Below are 19,699 nucleotides of genomic sequence, written 5' to 3'. Positions count from 1 at the left end.
TGATTATAAATAACAGATGTGTATTGGGAGGGTTTGGAAAATACATAAAGATGAAAAGAACTAAATAGAAATTGTTCATGATTCTACTGAAAGATCCACATTTAAAATTTGACGTTTTTACTTTTTAAAAATAGTTATATTTGTGTATCTCAGTGGTGTTCAAAAGCAGCATTAACGACACTGTGGGGTGGAGAATTCTGTGTTGTGGGGGCTATAGGATGTCAAGCAGTGAGAGCATCTCTGTCTTTACCCACTAGATGCCAGTGGCACTTTCTCCTCCCTCTTCCCCCCAGTTGTGAGAGCTAAAAATGTCCCCAGGCATTGCAAAATGTCCCTGGGGAGCAAAATTGCCCCGGTTGAGAAGCACTGGTGTATATCCATATGCATTTGCATTTGTACTCAATTGTAGCCTGTACCCTCTTACTGGTTAGTGTTGGAAGCCAACCCAGACAGAAAGGAAAGTAAATTATAGACTCTGATTTGTTGGCGCATTAGTTGAAGATTTAGTCACTGGGCTCAGAGATGGAAATGTCAAGGCCTGTGATAGGATTAATGATATTATTTATAGCCATGAAAGTTATTTTATAAAAGTCTTAATTTTTGGTTTTGTTTTGTTTATATGGATAATACAGTTTGCTTTGGTAAAAAAAAAAAGTCACAATTTAGAAGCTGTCTTTCTGGACTACTCAGTATAGAAGCATTTATAACTAAACTATTTTAATCAAAGCTATAATGAAAGTGAAACTGGTGTTCAAAATAATTTTCTAAATACTTCGTTTCTGTCTATATGTGTATCTTTTAGAGACTGTTTTACCCTGCACATACCTGGGTGGGGGTGAGGATATATATGGATCTATATTATTTATCTAAACTGCACGTTTATATGCATATCTCTCTAAACTGCATATATATAATATATACACATATAAACCGCAGTGAGTTCTGAAGACAGTTATTTTTAGAGAATTCTCTTCAAAGTATTTTGACTCCTCCTCCCCCCCCCAAAAGCTCCCTCGTGTGTCATGGAGTCAGCTGAAAAGAGAGTATTTATAGGTGTTTTTTAAATTTGAGGGTTTCTCCTTAATTAATTTCTAGGTTGGGTTCCTTTCACTTAGAAGACTCCGAGGCAGCTTCAGAAGCTAAAATTTGTCAGTGATAGGTGAAATGGGAACACCAGAAGATGTGGCATTACAGAATTGAATATTAACATTTACCACCACTAATTATTTATAATTATTTATTTTTGAAATGTTTTCTGGTGATTGGGTCGTCTTTTTTCTTTTTTTTCCTTTTTCTAATGGGTCTTTAAGTGATCAAGAACTAGAAGAGTGCATCATTAATAAAAACAAATGTAACAATTGAATTGGTCTCATCTTCCAAATTCTGTCCAGGGTTCCAGGATTTGACTCCCGGTTCCATCCCTTTTCACCCCTCGTCCTCAGTTTCTTCACCTGCAAAATGGGGGTAATAGCAGTGTTGATCTCAGAGGATTTTGCGAGGATTAAAAGTATCTTGAACTTAGTAAGCTCTTCATATATGTTACCTATTATTTTGTCAGTATCTCAGCTGACTCCTAGATTTGGTCTCTGGAGAGCATGGGACAGCTTTCCTACTTTGAAGGGCTTGAACCAGTGCAGATAACTCAGTCCTGTATGTTCTCTGCAGTTGTATAGATACATAATATTATTCATATCTTTTTGTTAGATGCTGTTTTATGTGGTAGGATATTTTGGTGTAGGAACATAAAAAACTCTATCCCTGGTGATGATGAGAAGGAAGAAAAAAATGCGGTTTTATTCTTAGATTTACAGAAATTTCCCCCCCTTCTGGCTTTACCCCTCCTTCAACACACTGAATCCAAAGTGGTGATGGTTAGGAACCAAAAAATGTTTTCATTAGCTTATTATCAAGAAGAACTTGCGAGTGTGCCAAGATACTGCTTTGTGCACCTTCCTACTTCGCCTTCAAGTAAAAATCCCGCTGATCCCCTTGACCTGCTCTGGCCCTCGGGGCCTTCCGCAATCTGACCTCGTGTGTTGCTCCAGTCAGTCATCTAGGATGCTCGCTACAGCCTGACCCTTGGCAGAGGAGGCCCCACATGTTGAATGGAAGGACAAATGCTATTGCCCTGCTGTTCCCAAAGAGCCAGTCCTTCTAGACTTCTAACTAGGCAGCAGCACTGTTATTTCTCCTTTTGAGTTTCTTAGGTGTCTGCAGTTTTTCCTTTGCCTTGGGGGGGTGCCTTCTTGCCCTAACTGGATTTCCTGTAAGAGGGTTTGGGCTTTTGATCTTGGTGGGCCCATTGTGGCCCCATGGTTCTGCATACAGAAGGCATTCAGTGGCTAGCCCATGAGTTCTTCCTAGGGGAGGAGAGGCAGTTACCAGTGTGTTGTCCTGTTCATTAAGTTAGTTTCGAAGACGGCAGGTGTAATGCCTTAAGCTTTGATTTCCTATTATTGTGTTGTTGTCATGGTTTTGTATCAGTTCTAGTAGAAAGAAGGGAATCTAGAATTTGTTCTAATGCACTCGGCCTTTGCTGAGAAGAGAAGTCTCGCTCCTAACCCCCCCTAGCTAGGTTTGGGACACAGACATTGGTGCTGAGTGAGAACAGCTGTTACCTGATACAGAATCATGTTGGTCTGTTTGGGGGGGGTTGGGGGGGGTGGGCTCAGTGCTTTTCTGGCCTTGTTTGTTCATCTAGCAGACGCTTAGCATGGGCCTGACCCAGTTAGGCCCCTGGGATACAGTGATGAATAAGAAAGAGTCTCTGCCTTTAAAAAACTCATGTCTTACCCCTTTAGTCTGAGGGTATAGATAACGGAAACTAGTAGAAAGTGAAACGGGAAATGGTACATTGAATATCTGAATTCTTTATTATCTCAGGTACTGTGTTATGTAATAGCATCTTGCTCCAGTCAGTGAATCATTGACTGGTATTTAGAAATCTTTTTGTCATAGAGATTTATTTTGGGCTTAATCTACTTCCACTATCAACATAAAAAAAAAATAATAGCTGACATGGGTTGAATATCACTGGCATTGTTTAAGCACTTTATGAGTTATTAATACTCATGGTAATACCTGAAAAACTGTGAAGTGTTATGACTTGATTTTTACAGATGAGGAAATTGAGGCCCAGAGTCATTAAATAATTTGCCCAAGGCTATATTAAAGCAGGAGTGGTGTGATTTGAACCCAGGTGGTGTTTAGGGTTAAAGCCTGTGCTCTGTGTGAGTTTTAGCAGTCTGACCAGGAAAAGTGTTGTGATAAAGTTCCTGTGTCTGAGAGAGATACTTTCTTGTTCTGTTTTGAGTTAGAAAAATTTGCTTAATGAAGTCTTTAAAAATAATCAGTAGTCATATCCGCTAGTATTTTTTACATTTTTGCTTAAAATTTTTTTTTATTGGGGCACCTAGGTGGCTCAGTCAGTTAAGCGTCTGACTTTGGCCTAGATCATGATCTAACTGTTCTGGAGTTCAAACCCTCCATCGGGCTCTGTGCTGACAGCTCAGAGCCTCGAGCCTGTTTCAGATTCTGTGTCTCCCTTTCTCTCTCTGCCCCTCACCCGCTCACACTCTGTCTCTCTCTCTGTCTCACAAAAATAAATAAACATTAAAAACATTTTTTTAAAAAGCATTAAAACTTTTTATTGGGGTATAATTGACATACAACATTATATTAGTTTCAGGTGTACAACATAACAGTAAGTCTAGTTACCATCTGTCACCATACACAATTATAAAAACATTTTTTTTTGTCTTGTGATAAGAACTTTTTTAAGGTTTACTCTGAATAACTTTCAAATATGCAGCGCAGTATTATTAACTAGCCATCATGCTGTACATTACATCCCCAGAGACTCACTTATTTTATTACTGGAAGTTTGTACCTTTTGACCTTCTTCACCCGTTTTGCACCCCACCCCCTGCCAGCAATTACCAGTCTATTCTCTGTATCTATGAATTTGGTATTTGTTTTTGTTTTTTAAATTCTGTATTTGAGAATGACCATAAAGTATTTGTCTTTCTCTGTTTGACTTATTTCACTTAGCATAATGCCGTTAACAGTCCATCCGTGTTGTCACAAGTGGTGCAATTTTGTGTGTGTGTTTTTTTAATGGCTGAATAGTATTTCATTATGTATACATATATATGTATATATCTATATGCATGTACACATATATCTGCATACACACACAAACCACCACATCATTATCCATTCATCTATCAATGGATAGATGTTTACATGTCTTGGCTATTGTAAATAATGCTGTTGGGTATAGATACTTTTTCAAATTAGTGTTTCCGTTTTCTTCAGATCAATACCCAGAAGGGCAATTGTTAGATCAATTTTTAAATTTTTGAGCAATTTCCATCCGGTTCTCCACAGTGGCTGCACCAGTTGGCATTCCCACCAACAGAGCAGGAGGGTTCTCTTTTCTCCACATCCTCACCAACAGTTTTTATTTCTTGTCTTTTTGGTAATGGCCATTCCAGCAGGTGTAAGGTATATATCCATTAGCATTTAAGAACCAGCTAGACAGTACTTAGCTCTGCAGACGTTTGTTGAGTGCGTACTGTGGGCCAAGCACTGGTCTATGTGCTGTGGGTGTCACGTTGAACAAAAACTACCGCCCTTGTGGAGCTTCCAGTCTACAGGAGGCATATAGATAGTAAATAAGGAGTAGAATAAATTGTCACTTATTTAGTCTGTTAGGAAGGCATCAGTGCTTTGTGGTGGCAGACTGGAGAAGATTCAGGTGATGGGAACTGGAGTTTTAATTTAAGTCAAGGTAGATCCCTTTGAGAAGGGATATATTTGACATTTGAACCAACCCTTGAAAGCAGTGGGAGATTTAGAATAGCTAGTGCAAGGGCCCTGAGGCACTGCTAAAGGAGGGGGTGGGGGAATTACAGGATTTGGTTCCTGCCCTTTGAGAGCCTGGTGGTGTTGGGGAGATAAGGCTGGTAATACCCTGAGATAACATTCAAGTGCTGAAATGTAGGAACTGAGAGGAGAGAGGAAGAACAGTGTGTATTGGAGGGGTCTGTTAAAGCTTAAGGGTGGGAGGGCACTTGGAGAGCTGCATTAGCAAAGGTGTGAATGGGGCCTTGTCTAGACCCTTACATGGGTGACAGTTCAGTGTTTTTAAAGTCGATGCTTTGAATTGGAGCCCAGAGCACTTGATGAAGTGTGGCTATAGAGATTGAGATGGCTATGGCAAAGTCAATCGACAGTTGCTCAGTTACAGGTTAAGGAGCTTGGAGTACATCTGACTAGCAGTTAGGGAGTCGTGAAAGGCTCTCGAGCAGAGATTAACGCAATGACATTGGATGCTGGGTCCATACCATGCGGGTGGTACGTCATGATTGATGGTGAAGAAAATTGGTCTTGCAGTGGCACACGGGATGGGTTGGAGGCAGCAGTCTGTTTTTTGTTTTTTGTTCTTTTTTTGGTAATGTTTTTATTTATTATTTTGAGAGGGAGGGAGGGAGGGAGGGAGAGAGAGAGAGAGAGAGAGAGAGAGAGAGAGAGAGAGAGAGAATGAGTGGGGCAGGGGCAGAGAGAGGGAGACACAGAATCTGAAGCAGGCTCCAAGATCCAAACTGTCAGCATAGAGCCTGACGCAGGGCTCAAACCCATGGACTGCGAGATCATGACCTGAGCTGAAATCGGACGCTTCACTGACTGAGCCACCCAGGCGCCCCTGGAGGCAGCAGTCTTAAACAGAGGAAGAAGCCCTGTGTGTGGTAGTAATGGAGGCCTGGGGTGCTGATAGTATGGGCTGATTTGCTGGCAGAAGGGATGGAGAAGAAAGGACAGGTCTGTATTCTATTTCAGATGAGTGGGTAGGTCTTTATGCCTGGAGGTGAAGGAAGGAGAGCAGTGTAAGATGACCTTAAGGTTTGCCATGAGTCAAGGAGGATGTTGGTATCCTTGACAGAAAGAGGCGCGTTAGAACAGAAACCACTTGGCAGGGGCCCCTGATGTTGATAAGTAAGTGTTGGTTGTAACTATTTCTGGGGAGACAAAATGCATATGTCCTGGAGGCATTTGCCAGTAGGGCTGAAGCTGTAAATGAATCCATCCTCCAAGTATTGTGGAGTATTTGCCATCTGTTGGCCATGGCTTGGTGCAGTGCTCACCAGAATCTCAGGAGTCTTGCTCTCGGGAAGGATAGGCATTCCCTGAGTATCCACACGTGTGATTGAATGAGGCATGGGGGCTGGCACTGGGGATTTGGGCCCTATGGTTCGAATTGGTGTAGGGAGTCTGGGCCCAGGAGGACTGGCAGTGACAGGGAGGAAGAGGGCAATGAGGCAGTAAGTGCCGAGAGCCAAGGGTTAGAGAGAAGCTGGAGGACCGGGAAGGCTTGGTATTCCTGAAGCCAGCAATGGTGAGCTTCGGGAAAGAATGGTCAACATCGTGTCCGTCCGGCAGATTACATGTGGTATCTAATCCGATCTGCCCTTGTGTTTTGGTTTCACGTGCCTTTTCTTTTTACCCTCTTGTTATATGACATGTAGTTAGATTTTAGCCTGGTAAGTCTGGGAGAGGATTTTGGAAGTGCTTTTGAGTGTGATGTTTATACTATTTATAAAATTGATCAGCCTTTTTTATGTTGATGTCAAAATACGTCGGATATCCATTTGGGGGATTGTGAGCTAACCGATCCATTTCCTATATTGTTAAACTTTATTTTGTGTGACTTTTGTGTAACTTAAATTTTTTTTTTTTAATGTTTATTTATTTTTGAGAGAGAGAGAGACAGAGCATAAGCAGGGGAGGGGCAGAGAGAGAGAGGGAGACAGAATCTGAAGCAGGCTCCAGGCTCTGAGCTGTCAGCACAGAGCCTGATGTGGGGCTCGAACTCACAAACTGTGAGATCATGACCTGAGCCGAAGTCAGACGCTTAACCGACTGAGCCACCCAGGTGCCCCTGTGTAACTTAAATGTTAAAAGGCTCTTGGAGAGAAGAGATGTCAAACTAATTTTGAGATTATGTAGGTTGTGGTTTTAAATGAGGATCTTTACTTAAAATATCTAAGGGATCACTTGGCTGTTTATGGCTTTTAGTGGTGTCATTACTAGTGTTATTCTTTCAGTAGATACTGAATGCCTGCTGTGTATCAGGCACTGTTTTTAGATATTTGTTACAAGGTTATTACCTGTGTTTAATTTGAAGAACTGTTTCTTTTGGAGATTTTTGTGTTATTTTGAAAAAACTGTTAAACCATGTTCTTTTGTCAATAGGGTGATTCTGAAGAGGATATGGAGGAACATTCTCAAGAGCAGAGGTAAGAAAAACAACAGGAGCAAATACCTGCATGCTGAATATTGCTGCTCGCTTTGGATGCTGTCAAAGACTTGGTATATGTACAGCTATGTTTATGTGTTTGACATATCTGTAATATACCTTTTTCTTTGGCATTTGGGGTATCTATACTCTCTGATAATTCATATGACTTTGTTTTAAAATAAGGTTGTATAGAAAGCTGTTAGAAATACCCCCCTGCCCCCCCCCCCCCCTCACATGCACTCTCAACTTCACATTTTTCGTGGCATGCTTATGCTGTCCTCTTGCTCACAAATATCTGTTGAGCATCAGGCACAGAGCTGGGTGCTGGGCATAAAACAGTGAACAAAACCTGTGTTGCATATAGTGGTGTAGTTAGACATTACTGTAAATAAAACAAAATATTGCTATTATAACTACCAAGAATTAGATTGAAGAAGATGGGGTGGTCAGGTGAGGCCCCTCTTAGGAGGTTACATTTAAACTGAAGTCTGGAGGATGTGGAGGAATGGCTGTGCAGCAAACAGAGGGAATGTACTATAGGCAGTGGGAATGGCAGGTGCAAAGGCCCTGAGGTAGGAAGCACTGGCAGCATTCCAGGAACTTGGAGAAGGCTTGGGTGGTTTGTGGGATAGTGAAGTGAGGTAGGACCCTAGAAAACACATTAAGGAGGTTGGGTTTTGTTTTTTTAAGGGTGGTATGGTTTGTTGAAGGATTTAAAGCAGGGGCTAGCAAATTGAAAGGTGTAAACTACATTTTTAAGAGAATACTTTGGTCATGGTACAGTCTCAGTCACTTGTCAAACTGAGATGTCTGGTCCCTTGGAGGTGCATGGAGACTCTAAGCAGTACCTGGGCACAGGGATAACTTCCAGGGAATCAGCTTTTAGATCCCACTGTCCTATAGTCTCCTGAAATTGATCTGAGGTTGTGAGTTATCCTTTTTCACCTCTTCTTTTGTAATCTCTCTTCTCCACTTTACAAAAGAAAGGCATACTTCTTACCCAGCCCCAGTCTTATGAGTACTTCATCTTGGGCAATCAGAGGTGTGGCTTTGAAATGCTGATATTGGTTAGGAGAAGCAGTTAACTCTGATTAGATGACAAATTCTTTTGTAGCTCTGGTGGCTTTTGAATCTTTCAACAAAATTTAAGGACATAATCAAATTGGCAGTTGATAGATGATCAAAAATTATTTTTTTTAATGTTTATTTTTGAGAGAGAGAGACAGAAAGAGTATGAGTGGGGGAGGGCAGAGAGAGAAGGAGACACAGAATCTGAAGCAGGCCCCAGGCTCCGAGCTGTCAGCACAGAGCCCGAGGTGGGGCTCGAACCCACAAGCCGCAAGATCATGACCTGAGCTGAAGTCGGACACTTAACCAACTGAGCCCCCCAGGTGCCCCAAAAGTTATTTTTAATCATAGATCACTGTGATTTTTGGATAAACACTGAGAGTGTTTAGAGAATATAGGGACGGTGCTATAACAATGCTCCTTCCATTCACATCTGTTTATGTAAACAAACTTTTTTAGTGCTTATATTAAATATAATATTTACATGAACAAATGATAGGGGGTAAGACACTCATCCATTTCATTAAAGGATGCATTTTCAGTAAATCTGTCTCTTTATGTTTAATTTCCTATCAAAATTTATAAAATTTGTTGATCAGTTTTGTACTAGTAAAAATTGTAATGGTAACTCAATTCAGAAGAAAAAAATATTTAACACTTGAACCCTGTGGTCACAGGAATGTTTTTTAAAAAGCCTATTTCAGTGTATACCCATAGTTTTGTTGCACAAGTATTTGAACATAAAGATGTATGTATTAGGTTAAAATCCTCAGAGGGAATATCCAGCTATTCAGGAATGCTTATAGATGTGTTTTTAAAAAATGGGTGATGATAGGGCTCCTGGCTGGCTCAGTTGGTAGAGCGTGTGACTCTTGATCTTGGGGTCATGAGTTTGAGGCCCACGTTGGGTGTAGAGATTACTTAAAAAAATGGATGATGATGGATTTCATTGCAGTGGTATTTAGATTCCGTTGAATATATTTTAAGAAGTGATTGTGAGTTTATTAAAGATGCCAGAAGTGATTGTGAGTTTATTAAAGATGCCATCATTTATAATATTCCAGAGATTACATTCTTTGTGACCATTTAAATTCATTGTATAAAATTTTAAATGGAGGATAAATATATGGGGCAGAGTTCAGAGTTTGTCACAATCCTCTGTTAGAGTGTGCGGTTAAAATTAAGAAAAGGCGCAGGATGCTGGCAGTTGTTCAGACGAGGCTGGTGGGAGTGGCAATGAAGGGACGTGGAAAGTTCTGAGATGAATTTTGGGAGTGGAACAGATTCATTGCTCTGTCAGTGGTGGAGAGTGAGGGAAAGAGAAGTATGTCATGGAGGGCTTCTAAAATTTGGCTTGGGAATCTGGAGGGATGGGAAAGGAATTAGGGGGAGGGAAATCAGGAACTCTGGTTGGTTGTCTCATCGGAATGTCAGACTTGGTATGACAAGTCTGGAGATGGCAGGGAGGCAGTTGATGCTGTGAGTCCGGAGCATGGAAGGCCTGGGCAGCATCTCCGGGGGTGGGTGCATCCAGTCTGTTGCTCGGGCCTTAGCCTTTGTTCTCCTCTTTTGTAGATTGCTTCGGTTCTCTCCTTTCCTCTCACTGGGAACTGGTTTCTTTTCGTCAGTTTTCTGTCAGACTTTAAGGTATTAGTAGATTTTATCCCTGTTGGTCTTTTGACACAGTGTCAGGTTGCTGTGAAGGTGTGTGGGGAGAGAGAATTGTAGCAGTGATTTAGAACAGTGGCTTTCGGGCTTTTTGACAGTGACTCATGGTAAGAGATGCATTTTACATCAAGATTACCTACCTGCCCATAGGCATATATGTGGATGTATGAATGTGTATGCACATAGTTTATTTATCAAATAGTGCTTACCTTTACTACCTAGGACATACTGTTTTCTATTTTAAATTTTTTTACTGTGATAAAATATACGTTACACTTACATTTTAACCATTTTTTAAAATTTATTTTTGAGAGAGAGAGAGAGAATGAGCAGGGGAGGGGCAGAGAGAGAGAGAGGGGGACAGAGGATCCAAAACAGGCTTTGCACTGACAGCAGTGAGCTGGATGTGGGGCTTGAACTTGAAAACCATGAGACCGTGACCTGAGCCGAAGTCGGACGCTCAACCAACTGAGCCATCCAGGCATCCCCCGTTTTAACCATTTTTAAATGTCAGTTCTGTGGCATTCAGTAATTTCACATTGTTGTGCAACCAATCACTACCATCCATCCATGGAATTTTTTTAGTCCATCTTATTTATGGAAAAAAAAAATGCTGTTTGCCACGACTGGATTGACTAAAAAATTTCTTAATCATGATTCCCATTTTGATCAGCCCTGATTTATATATTTTAATCTTCTCGATATAAAATATTCTAGTATTTTGCTGTCATATTATCCATAGTTGCCTTCCTTTTAACTTGACTTCCAAACTTCCAAGCCTCTTCCTCTTTGTTTCTTCTGGCCTTTTTTTTTTTTTTTTTTGCTTAGAATTTGTTCCTTATGTGTAAAGATAACATCATGACATGGGTTGGATGGTGCTATTAGAAAACTTTCTTTGTGTCGATTTTCTGAAAATGTAGGTTCTGGAGTCCTTGGCAAGAATTCCCTCTGTAAGTGTGATGTCATGTGGCATGTAAATGAGTCACCTAAGTACTTAGTATTCACTTACCTTTACTGCACAGTTGGAAATTTTTTTTAAGTTTATTTACTTTGAGAGGGAGAGAGCGGAGGAGGGGCAGAGAGACGGAGAGAGAATTCCAAGCAGGCTCTGTGCTGCCAGCACAAAGCCTGACGTGGGGCTCGATCTCCTGAACTGTGAGATCATGACCTGAGCTGAGATTAAGAGTTGGACGCTTAACTGAGCCAGCCAGGTGCCCCTGGGAATTTTTTTTAATGAAAAATTTAATACCTCCAAAGCTCATATAATGTCTTGCTACAGTTAAAACAGACCTTTGGCTTTAGGATAGATTTAGATTTACAGAAAAGCTGTAAAGATGGTACAGAGTATTCCTATATACCCCTCATGCAGTTTATCCTACAGTTAGCATCTTCCATTACTGTGGCACGTTTGTCACAACTAAGAAACCAGCATTGGTACATTACCATAAACTAAACTCCACACTGTTTGAACATCACAAATTTTTCCCTGGTGTCATTTCTCTGTCCAGGATCCCACATTACTTTTAGTTGTCATGTCTCCTTAGGACCTCTTGATTGTGACAGTTTGTCAGACCTCCCTTGTTTTTGAGATCTTAACAGTTTGGAGGAGTACTGCTCAGGTATTTTGTAAAATATCCCTCGGTTTGGGGTTGCCTGATGTTTTTCCTCTTTGTTAGACTGGGGTTATTATGTGTTTTGGGGAGGAAGGCCACAGCTATACATTGGTATTCTCATCACATATTGAGGATATCTGCTATCAGCATGGCTTATCACTTTGATGTTGACCTTAATCACCTGGCTAACTCTTTTCTTTCCATCTTTCCGTGCTACACTCTTTGGAGATAAGTCATTAAATGGAATTAAGCTCCACCTGCATAAATTATTTGGACTTCCTCTTTATGGGAAATTTGCTTATTTTCTCTCATTTATTCAGTCATTTATATCAGTATGGACTTATGGATATTAATTTATACTTTGGGTTATAATCTAATATTTGATTTGCTCTGCTAGGTTAATGTCCTTTATCCTAAATCTTATTTATGAAGTTATTACTACCTCTTTACACATTTTTCAAACATTTTTGAGATTTTTGTTTTAATTACTACCCCACAAGGCCAATTCTCAATGATAATTAAGTTGGACTTGAAGTCAGTAGAGTCAGTACTTATGAATTCTACAACATGAATGCCTCGTCTCTGAGAGCACTCACATAGAGGAGTCTTTCTTGGGACTCAAGAGAGAAGAGAGATTCAAGAGAGATTTGACCATAAAATAGAGTCTCCAGATGTCCCAAGAAAAGTGTAGGTGGCACTGACATCTGTCCCTGGTGAGAATCTAGATAGAGGAGGAGGGCTCTGTGTCTCACTCTCCAGATGGCCCAGGGCAGGGCCCGAAGTAGACCACCATTAATCCTGGGGCGGAGGGTTCTGGAGTAGCCAGCCTATGATCTCAAACACAGTTTGGGAAAGCTTTCAGGGAAATTGGCCTCACTGAAGATTTTGTTTGTATTAACTTGACTTAATCTTCTATGAATGCTATGTAATTATATTTGGTTGAATGCCAGTAAAGCAATATTTGAAAGACTTTCTTGCCTCTTGCCTCTGCGTCCCCATTTTTCTCCAGGGTGTTCTCAAATATCAGCAGTAATCAGTTTCTTTGCTGAGAGAGAGAGGTTGCGGTTGGGACTCAAGCAATGAGAGCAAGTGAGACTGGACTTCAGCTCTTGCTGGAATTGAATGCTCTCTGGGAAGGTTGTCTGGCTCTGTACACAGCTCCCATAAGCCTTGTTGGGGTATAATTTGTTAGAATGTGAAAAGTGTGAGCATCGCCGAGGTGAACAGTATAGTACGTCAGCTTCTAAAAACGGTTATATAAAAATCATCAGTACCGACTGGTCAGGTACAGCGTTTGCGGAAGTTGTCATTGTGTTGTGTTTTTAATGTGTTTTTATATGATCAGTAACAGCAGCAAAATGTGTTCTCCTGAAGTAGTTTAACATCAGTTAAAGGCAGATCCTCAAAGTCAGAACGTGCAGAAAGTCTTGTTAACCTTTCAGCAACATACTGAAAGATATAATTGCAGACAAAAACGACTTAATCATTAGGGAAACTTCTTTTGGCAGTCAAGGGGATTTCAGAGCCCCCACAGGGAATGGAACTGCTTTTCACTTTTCTTTGTTCTCCTTTAGAAGTTGAAAGCTGTGTTTCCAGCACAACCCCAAAGTTCCTCACCTATTGACAGGATCGTAGCTTTTTAACCTTTGTGTGCCTCCTCAGGGTTCCCTTGTGGACCTGCTTCTCTTTCCCTCTGCCGTTTCCCCAGGTGATCTCACCTGTTCTCTTGGGTCTTATGTAGAAAGAACTTGCACTTAGATTGTACCTTCGAGCCAGGGGTCTCACCTGCCCAGTTGCCCACAGAGAGCTCCCTTTAGCTTTCAGGTGCTGCTAACCTAGTGTGTCTGGAACTGAGCTCTTGGGCTCGGGTCCTTCTTAGCCCTTCCCTCGCTGCTGTACCGTGTGTTCATTTGCATAAGCCAGAAACCAGGATGCCCCCCCCTCCCCCGACTCCTTCATACTCCCCACCTAGTAGATGATCATCAGGTATGGCTGCATCTTCTTCAGATGGTCTGCTGCCTCCATTTTGTAGCTACCCATGTCTGTTCTTCGTCTTCCTCCCTGCATAATGTATACAAGTCATACATCCTTTCCTACCATTCCTCTTGCAAACAATCTTACCTTCGTGATGAAGTGCAGAAGACCTGAGCATGGTGTAGAAGGCCTTGTGTGATCTAGGCCCTGCTCACCTCTTCAGCCTTCCTGCTCCTGCTTCTCACTTCCCCTCTTGCACTTGGGCTCGAGCTTTCTCTCTTTTCTCTGGCTAACCTGCCCACATGACCGACTCCACATGGCACACGATGACACTTCTTCTAGCACAGGGCTCATCCCTGTGTTAAAATTGCCTGTCCCAGGATTGTCCTGAGTCTCATTTGACTGATTCCTCAGCACCTAACCTAGTACCTAACTAACACTTGGGTGAAGACCTGCCAAATGAAGGGATGTAAGCTCCTATTTTTAAATTTAAGTCTTTTAGATTGATTGCTTGTAATGTTCCACATGTTCTTCATATCCAAGCCCACAAGTTATATTTGCCATTGAAGTCCAAGGACTGGTATTAGTATTAGAGGTTGTGGTTTTTAAATTAGGTTATTGCAGTTGGTGTGTTTTTTTAAAGAGAATGGGTGATTAGCTCTATCTCTGTGTGCCCTGTGACACCTTCTACATGGTCATGTGGGCCCTGGGAGGGTTGTGGAATGAATGCATTTAGTGATCATCTTCATGGCCATAACAGTGTAAAGTGAATTTTCTTTGACTGTAATAGATCTCATAATTTAGATATCCTTAGAATACAAGGTTTTAAACAGGGTTCTTGGCATATATTAAAATTGTTTTCAAGTCACAAAAACCTTGTTTGTTTTTTTTTTTTAGGTTGTGAAATTTTTAGCAAAACTTTTGAAACTTATTTATATAATTATTTAGCCCTCAAGTGGAATTAGAAAAATAGTCTAATAGGATCAGTATCCAAATTCAGATTTTCATTGAAATTATTACTTCCTCTAAAAAAATTATTATTTTCCCTAGATTTATCTTACAGACTCCAGAGTGACCAGGCTTGTGCTAATTTATATCTTTATATCAAAAAAGATATTTGAACCAATTTTAATAATTCCAGGTGTATTTTGAAGAGTTAGTCTAGAATAAAAATAAGCAAAACATTTCATTAATGTTCACATTCCTGAAACAATAAAGTGGAGTTGAAGTCTGGAGAGCCTGGGTATGGCCCGTAAACATGGCATATCCAGTGCCGGAAACTTGGTGTTCGTTCATTACTTTAGGAAGGATTGCTTTAGGACAAGTGCCTTAATTCAGCATTCAAAGGCTGACTCTTGGCTGGCTTCATTCCATATGCCACTGGGTGGCTTGTCTGATTATTGCTACCTGTCACAAACATTTAACAGTAACCTAACTCTGTGGAGTCTGTTCAGTCAGGTGTGCATCCTGCAGTAAGAGCTAGGCAGATTCAACAGCCTAGCTGTTGGAATGACAATGTGGTTACGAAAAAGTACATAGAAGATTTATGAGGGGCTTATTTCAGGCCAGAGCGAAGGTACCACCATGAGGAAGAGAGAGACTTGAGTGTTTTGCCATTGGGAACTCAACTTCTTTCTTCAAGAAAGCTTATAGCGACAGAGTTAGAGATGAGCTGACATTGTGATTGTCTTGGGCTTCTTTTATGTAGTGAGAATTGTGCTTTGGGTTGCTCTTTAACCCATTCATCTTGATGGGGTGATGAAAAATAAAAGTCCTTTTAGATGGATCCCAATATATTGGCAGCAGTATTGATTAATTCTACGAAGGCATTCTGGATGTGTTGTGATGCCAAACTTCTTAATGCTTAAGAGGGCGGCAAAGCTTGGGGTTTCAAGGTTCAGAACAGAAATATAATTTCCCAAGGCAGTATTCTCTGTCTAGGAACACAAGTGTTAAGATAATGGGGTCTCCCAGGAGCTTGTTACTCTAATTTTAAATGAATTGTCATCAAATTATTTGTTGTTACAGTCTTCCACATGTGAAATATGACTCTAGAGTAATAGTGATTCCCACCCCTCCTCCAATAAATGTAACAAAAGAATGTTGCCGCTTTACAAATAATTAACTGCGGAAATCTGGACGGTATTTCACAGATGTTGTGCTCAATAAAGATGTTTTTTAGAACCGTTGTTTTTGAATTGTCTTTGCAACTAATTTATGAATGATACAAGGGAAGTCTTACTTGTTTATTATAGTCTTTCCCCATGTTTTCCTCCAAGTAGTGGGGATATAGTTTTTAAAAATTTGCTATGAACATGAAAATTCTTCGGAAAAAAATTTTAATTTATTGAGAATTTGAAGTTATTTAATTTTTTTGAAGTTATTTAAAAATTACTCACTGATTGTTCCTTTGTTCCTCCAAAAATTTTTTAGTAACATGTTTGTTTCAGGAAGATAGCCATATTTACCTCATGGCATTATTTTCTCTACTACACACATACATATCCCAGTTTGAGAAACATGGTTTTAGCATCACACTTGCTTTTTCCCCCACACCAATTCCTTTTATTTTTAACCAGTTTGTTCATATATTTCAATCAGAAGATATGGCTCTGGATGGCATGTGGTTGTTGGGCTAAAACTAAACTCATCTATTAATAAACTATAGGGACTATACCAAATTGAAAAGCTTCTGCGCAGCAAAGAAGAACTGTGACCAAAACAAAAAGGCAACCTATGGAATGGGAGAAGATATTTGCAAACGATAGATCTAATAAAGGGTTAGTATCCAAAATATATAAAGAACTTACACAACCCACACCTCCAAAATGAATAATCCAATAAAAAATGGGCAGAAGACATGAACAGACATTTCTCCAAAGATACACAGATGACCAACAGACACGTGAAAAGATGCTCGACATCACTCATCATCAGGAAAATGGAAAACAAAACCATAATAGGATCCACCTTACACCTGTCCCAATGGTTAAAATAAAAAAACGTAAGAAACAAGTGTTGGTAAGGATGTGGAGAAAAAGGAACCCTCATGCACTGTTGATGGGAATGTAAACTGGTGCAGCCACTGTGGAAAACAATATGAAGGTTCCTCAAAAAATTAAAATTAAATACTATATGATCCAGTAATTCCAGTACTGGATATTTACCCAAGAAAATGGAAAACACTAATTTGAAAAGATATATACATCCCTATGTTTGTTGCAGTGTTATTTATAGTAGCCAGGATATAGAAGCAATCCAAGTGTCCGTTGATAGATGAGTAGATAAAGAAGAGGTGATGTATACATACGATGGAATATTATCTAGCCATAAAAAAGAGTGGAATCTTCCCATATGTGACATGGAAGAATCTGGAAGGTATTATACTAAGTGAAAGAAATCAGAGAAAGACAAATACCATGTGTTTTCTCTTACACATGGAATAAAAAAAAAAAACAAATGAACAAATGAGAAAACCAGACTCTTAATTACAGGGAACGAACAGGTACTTGCCAGAGGGGAGGTGGGTGGGGAGATGAATGAAATAGGTGAAAGGGATTAAGAGGTACAAACTTCGAGTTATAAAATAAGTCATGGAGATGAAAACTATAGCACAGGGAATAAAGTCAATAATATTGTGATAATACTGTATGATGACAGGTGGTGACTGTACTTACGGTGATGAGTACTGAGTAATGTGTAGAATTGTCAAGTCACTGTGTTGTACATCTGACACTAATATAACATATGCCAACTATATTTCAGTAATTTTTTAAACTTCGAAAAATATTAATCCCCCATCCCCCCCAAAACTAAACTTCTATAGGAAAGATGAATTGCCACCTGTGAAATATCCACAGAAACCCACTGCTGCATTTGAGGTCGTTCCTGGAGAACAGCGTCAGTAAAAGCAAAGACATTGTGTGTGCCTCTTACATTGAGCATTGTGAAAATGTACATAGTAAATAATTCATATTGATGTTATGCCTTGTACATTGTTGACTTTTAGGGTTGTACTGCTTTGTGGATGTTGGGCTCCTTTAGCTGCCACTAAATTATTGATAATAGGTGAAGTCCAGTTTGAATAACAATCCATTGTCCCAGTTGATTGCTATGACAGATGTATGTCGTATGAAGTTTCGGTGAGGTAATTCCTCTGGGATCACGATTGGTCTATATCTCTTAAAGTCAGGCCATGCTAATCCAGTCAATCCATTAAAAATTAGATTGAAGTAGTTGCCCTTGTATTATACTTCATAGTTTACAAAGTATTTTTATATGCATCGTCCTTCGGTAATCAGGGATTCCCATTTTGTAGATGAGGAAACAGGTTCAAAAAGGTAAAACAGTTTAAGATTACAGGGCTATGAAGGGGCAGAACAGGCACACAGTCCGAGGTGTCCTCTCTCTAGATCTACTTGTTGTCTACCTTTTATCTAAAGTGATACGGAAAATAGAAAACCATTTTCCCAGTTAGCCTGCTCTGTGTAGAAAGAGACCAAATCTAAGATTGGTATGTGGAAGCAACTGGATTCTTCAGTAAGAATTCTGAATTCTTTGGTATTCTATGGTTCCTAGCAATCCCCTGAAGAAAATGAGCATGGCTTTGTAAGAAAGACCGAGAGTTGGGACTTCAGTGTAGTAACACTTCACTATGTCCTAGAGAGCTTCTTTCGTTTCCTTTTCTAAGTGTTGCTCATCCCCTGATACTGGGTTGCATAGCTTTTGATGAAATAACTGGAAAATCTAAATCCAGAATTTTAGGGTTATTTTGTGGAACACATACCACTGTAATGTGTCCTCAGAGGTTGTCTTTAGTTCTTGGATGGACATATTACCCTGTTTGCTTTGCTTTGCGATTAGATATTTTCAGCTTCAAGTAACAGAAAACCCTGACTCCACCAGTTCAAACAATGAAGGACGTGTTATATCACAAGAAGCCCGGAGGCTGGGTGGTTCTGGGCTGGTTTACTCATCAGGTGAGCGTCAGCACCAGGCACCCGGGTCCTTCCAACTCTCTGTTCAGCAGGCTCAGTGTGCTGCCCAGCTCCCTTCAAGGTTGCAGGAGGACTGAGGCCTCGCTGCCTGGTGTCCTCCCATTGGAACAACCAAAGGCAGGTCAAAAGAACCTTCATCCTGTGTTTCTTTCTCAGGAGTGCCCCTCAGCGCACCTCCCCTTACATCTCCCAGGTCAAAAATGGTCCAAAGTCACCTGGAACTACTCCTGGCTTAGGGATTGATGGGACTACCCAGTTTGCTTTGCAGGGGAGTTCACCCAGCTGCCAGGGAGTGGCGCTTACTGACCACTCGGGGGCTGTACCTGTGTGGGAGAAGGGGATGGACAGTGGGAAGGCCAGCAGCAGTGCCTGTTGAGCCCAGCTCAGGGCTTGTTCTGAGTGAGGAAGGACAAGTCTAGGGCAGTGTTTCTCCAAAGAATAGTCCCGGGACCAGCAGAATCAGCACCGCCTGGGAACCTGTTAGACCGGTTCTCAGAGCCCACCCCGGGCCTACTGAATCGGAAGCTCCAGGGGAGGGGCCTGTGATCTGTTTTAACAAGCCCTCCAGGTGATTCTGATGCACGTTCAAGTTTGAGAACCATTGGTCCAGGGTAAGGCATCTGAGGAAGAACATGTCAAAATTCACTCTGGTTGAAGATTAAATAATTAACAGCAGAAATGGTCTTGTTGGTAAAACTTTGGGTTGGAAGCTGGGAGACAGTTGCTTTTTTTTTTTCTTTTCCCCCAGCGCTGCTCACTGTCACTGGCCCAAGAGTTTAGCAAACTTAGGGTATATACATATTCTTTTCAGATGCTATCAAGTTTCAGCCAGTTGCTCTAATTGTTCTACAAGAGCTCTGTCATGGTTATGGGGCTAAGTAAGGGTGGAGTTGCAGGTTGAGCTTTAGTGCCTACTCGTTGGGGGTCTGCCGTGGCCTGGCACGCCTGGTAAACAGGTGGGTTAGGCCACTGCAGGTCAGCTTCCAGGGGAGAACTGAGGAACTTTCTCGGGGATAATTCATTCATTATAAGGGAAGTGAGTCTGGCAGAAAACCTTGGCCCAGTAACAAAAAGTCTCA

At 40.8% G+C, this 19,699-nt stretch overlaps 1 protein-coding gene across 2 annotated transcripts in view; it reads left to right on the top strand.

Moving 5' to 3' along the window:
* Window positions 1-19,699, top strand: part of TMEM131L (transmembrane 131 like) — a 171,350-nt gene that overhangs the window by 2,103 nt on the left and 149,548 nt on the right. For both annotated transcript variants that reach the window (XM_086704081.1, XM_086704080.1), the window contains exon 3: window positions 7,255-7,298. In XM_086704081.1, coding sequence (XP_086560207.1) covers window positions 7,255-7,298 — 44 coding nt within the window. The remainder of the gene's footprint in view (window positions 1-7,254; window positions 7,299-19,699) is intronic.

This window comes from Puma concolor, chromosome B1 (assembly GCF_028749965.1).
Source record: "Puma concolor isolate L17-30 chromosome B1, mPumCon1.1.hap2, whole genome shotgun sequence".
Classification (NCBI taxonomy): Eukaryota; Metazoa; Chordata; class Mammalia; order Carnivora; family Felidae; genus Puma; species Puma concolor.
This window is presented reverse-complemented; position numbering and strand designations above follow the sequence as displayed.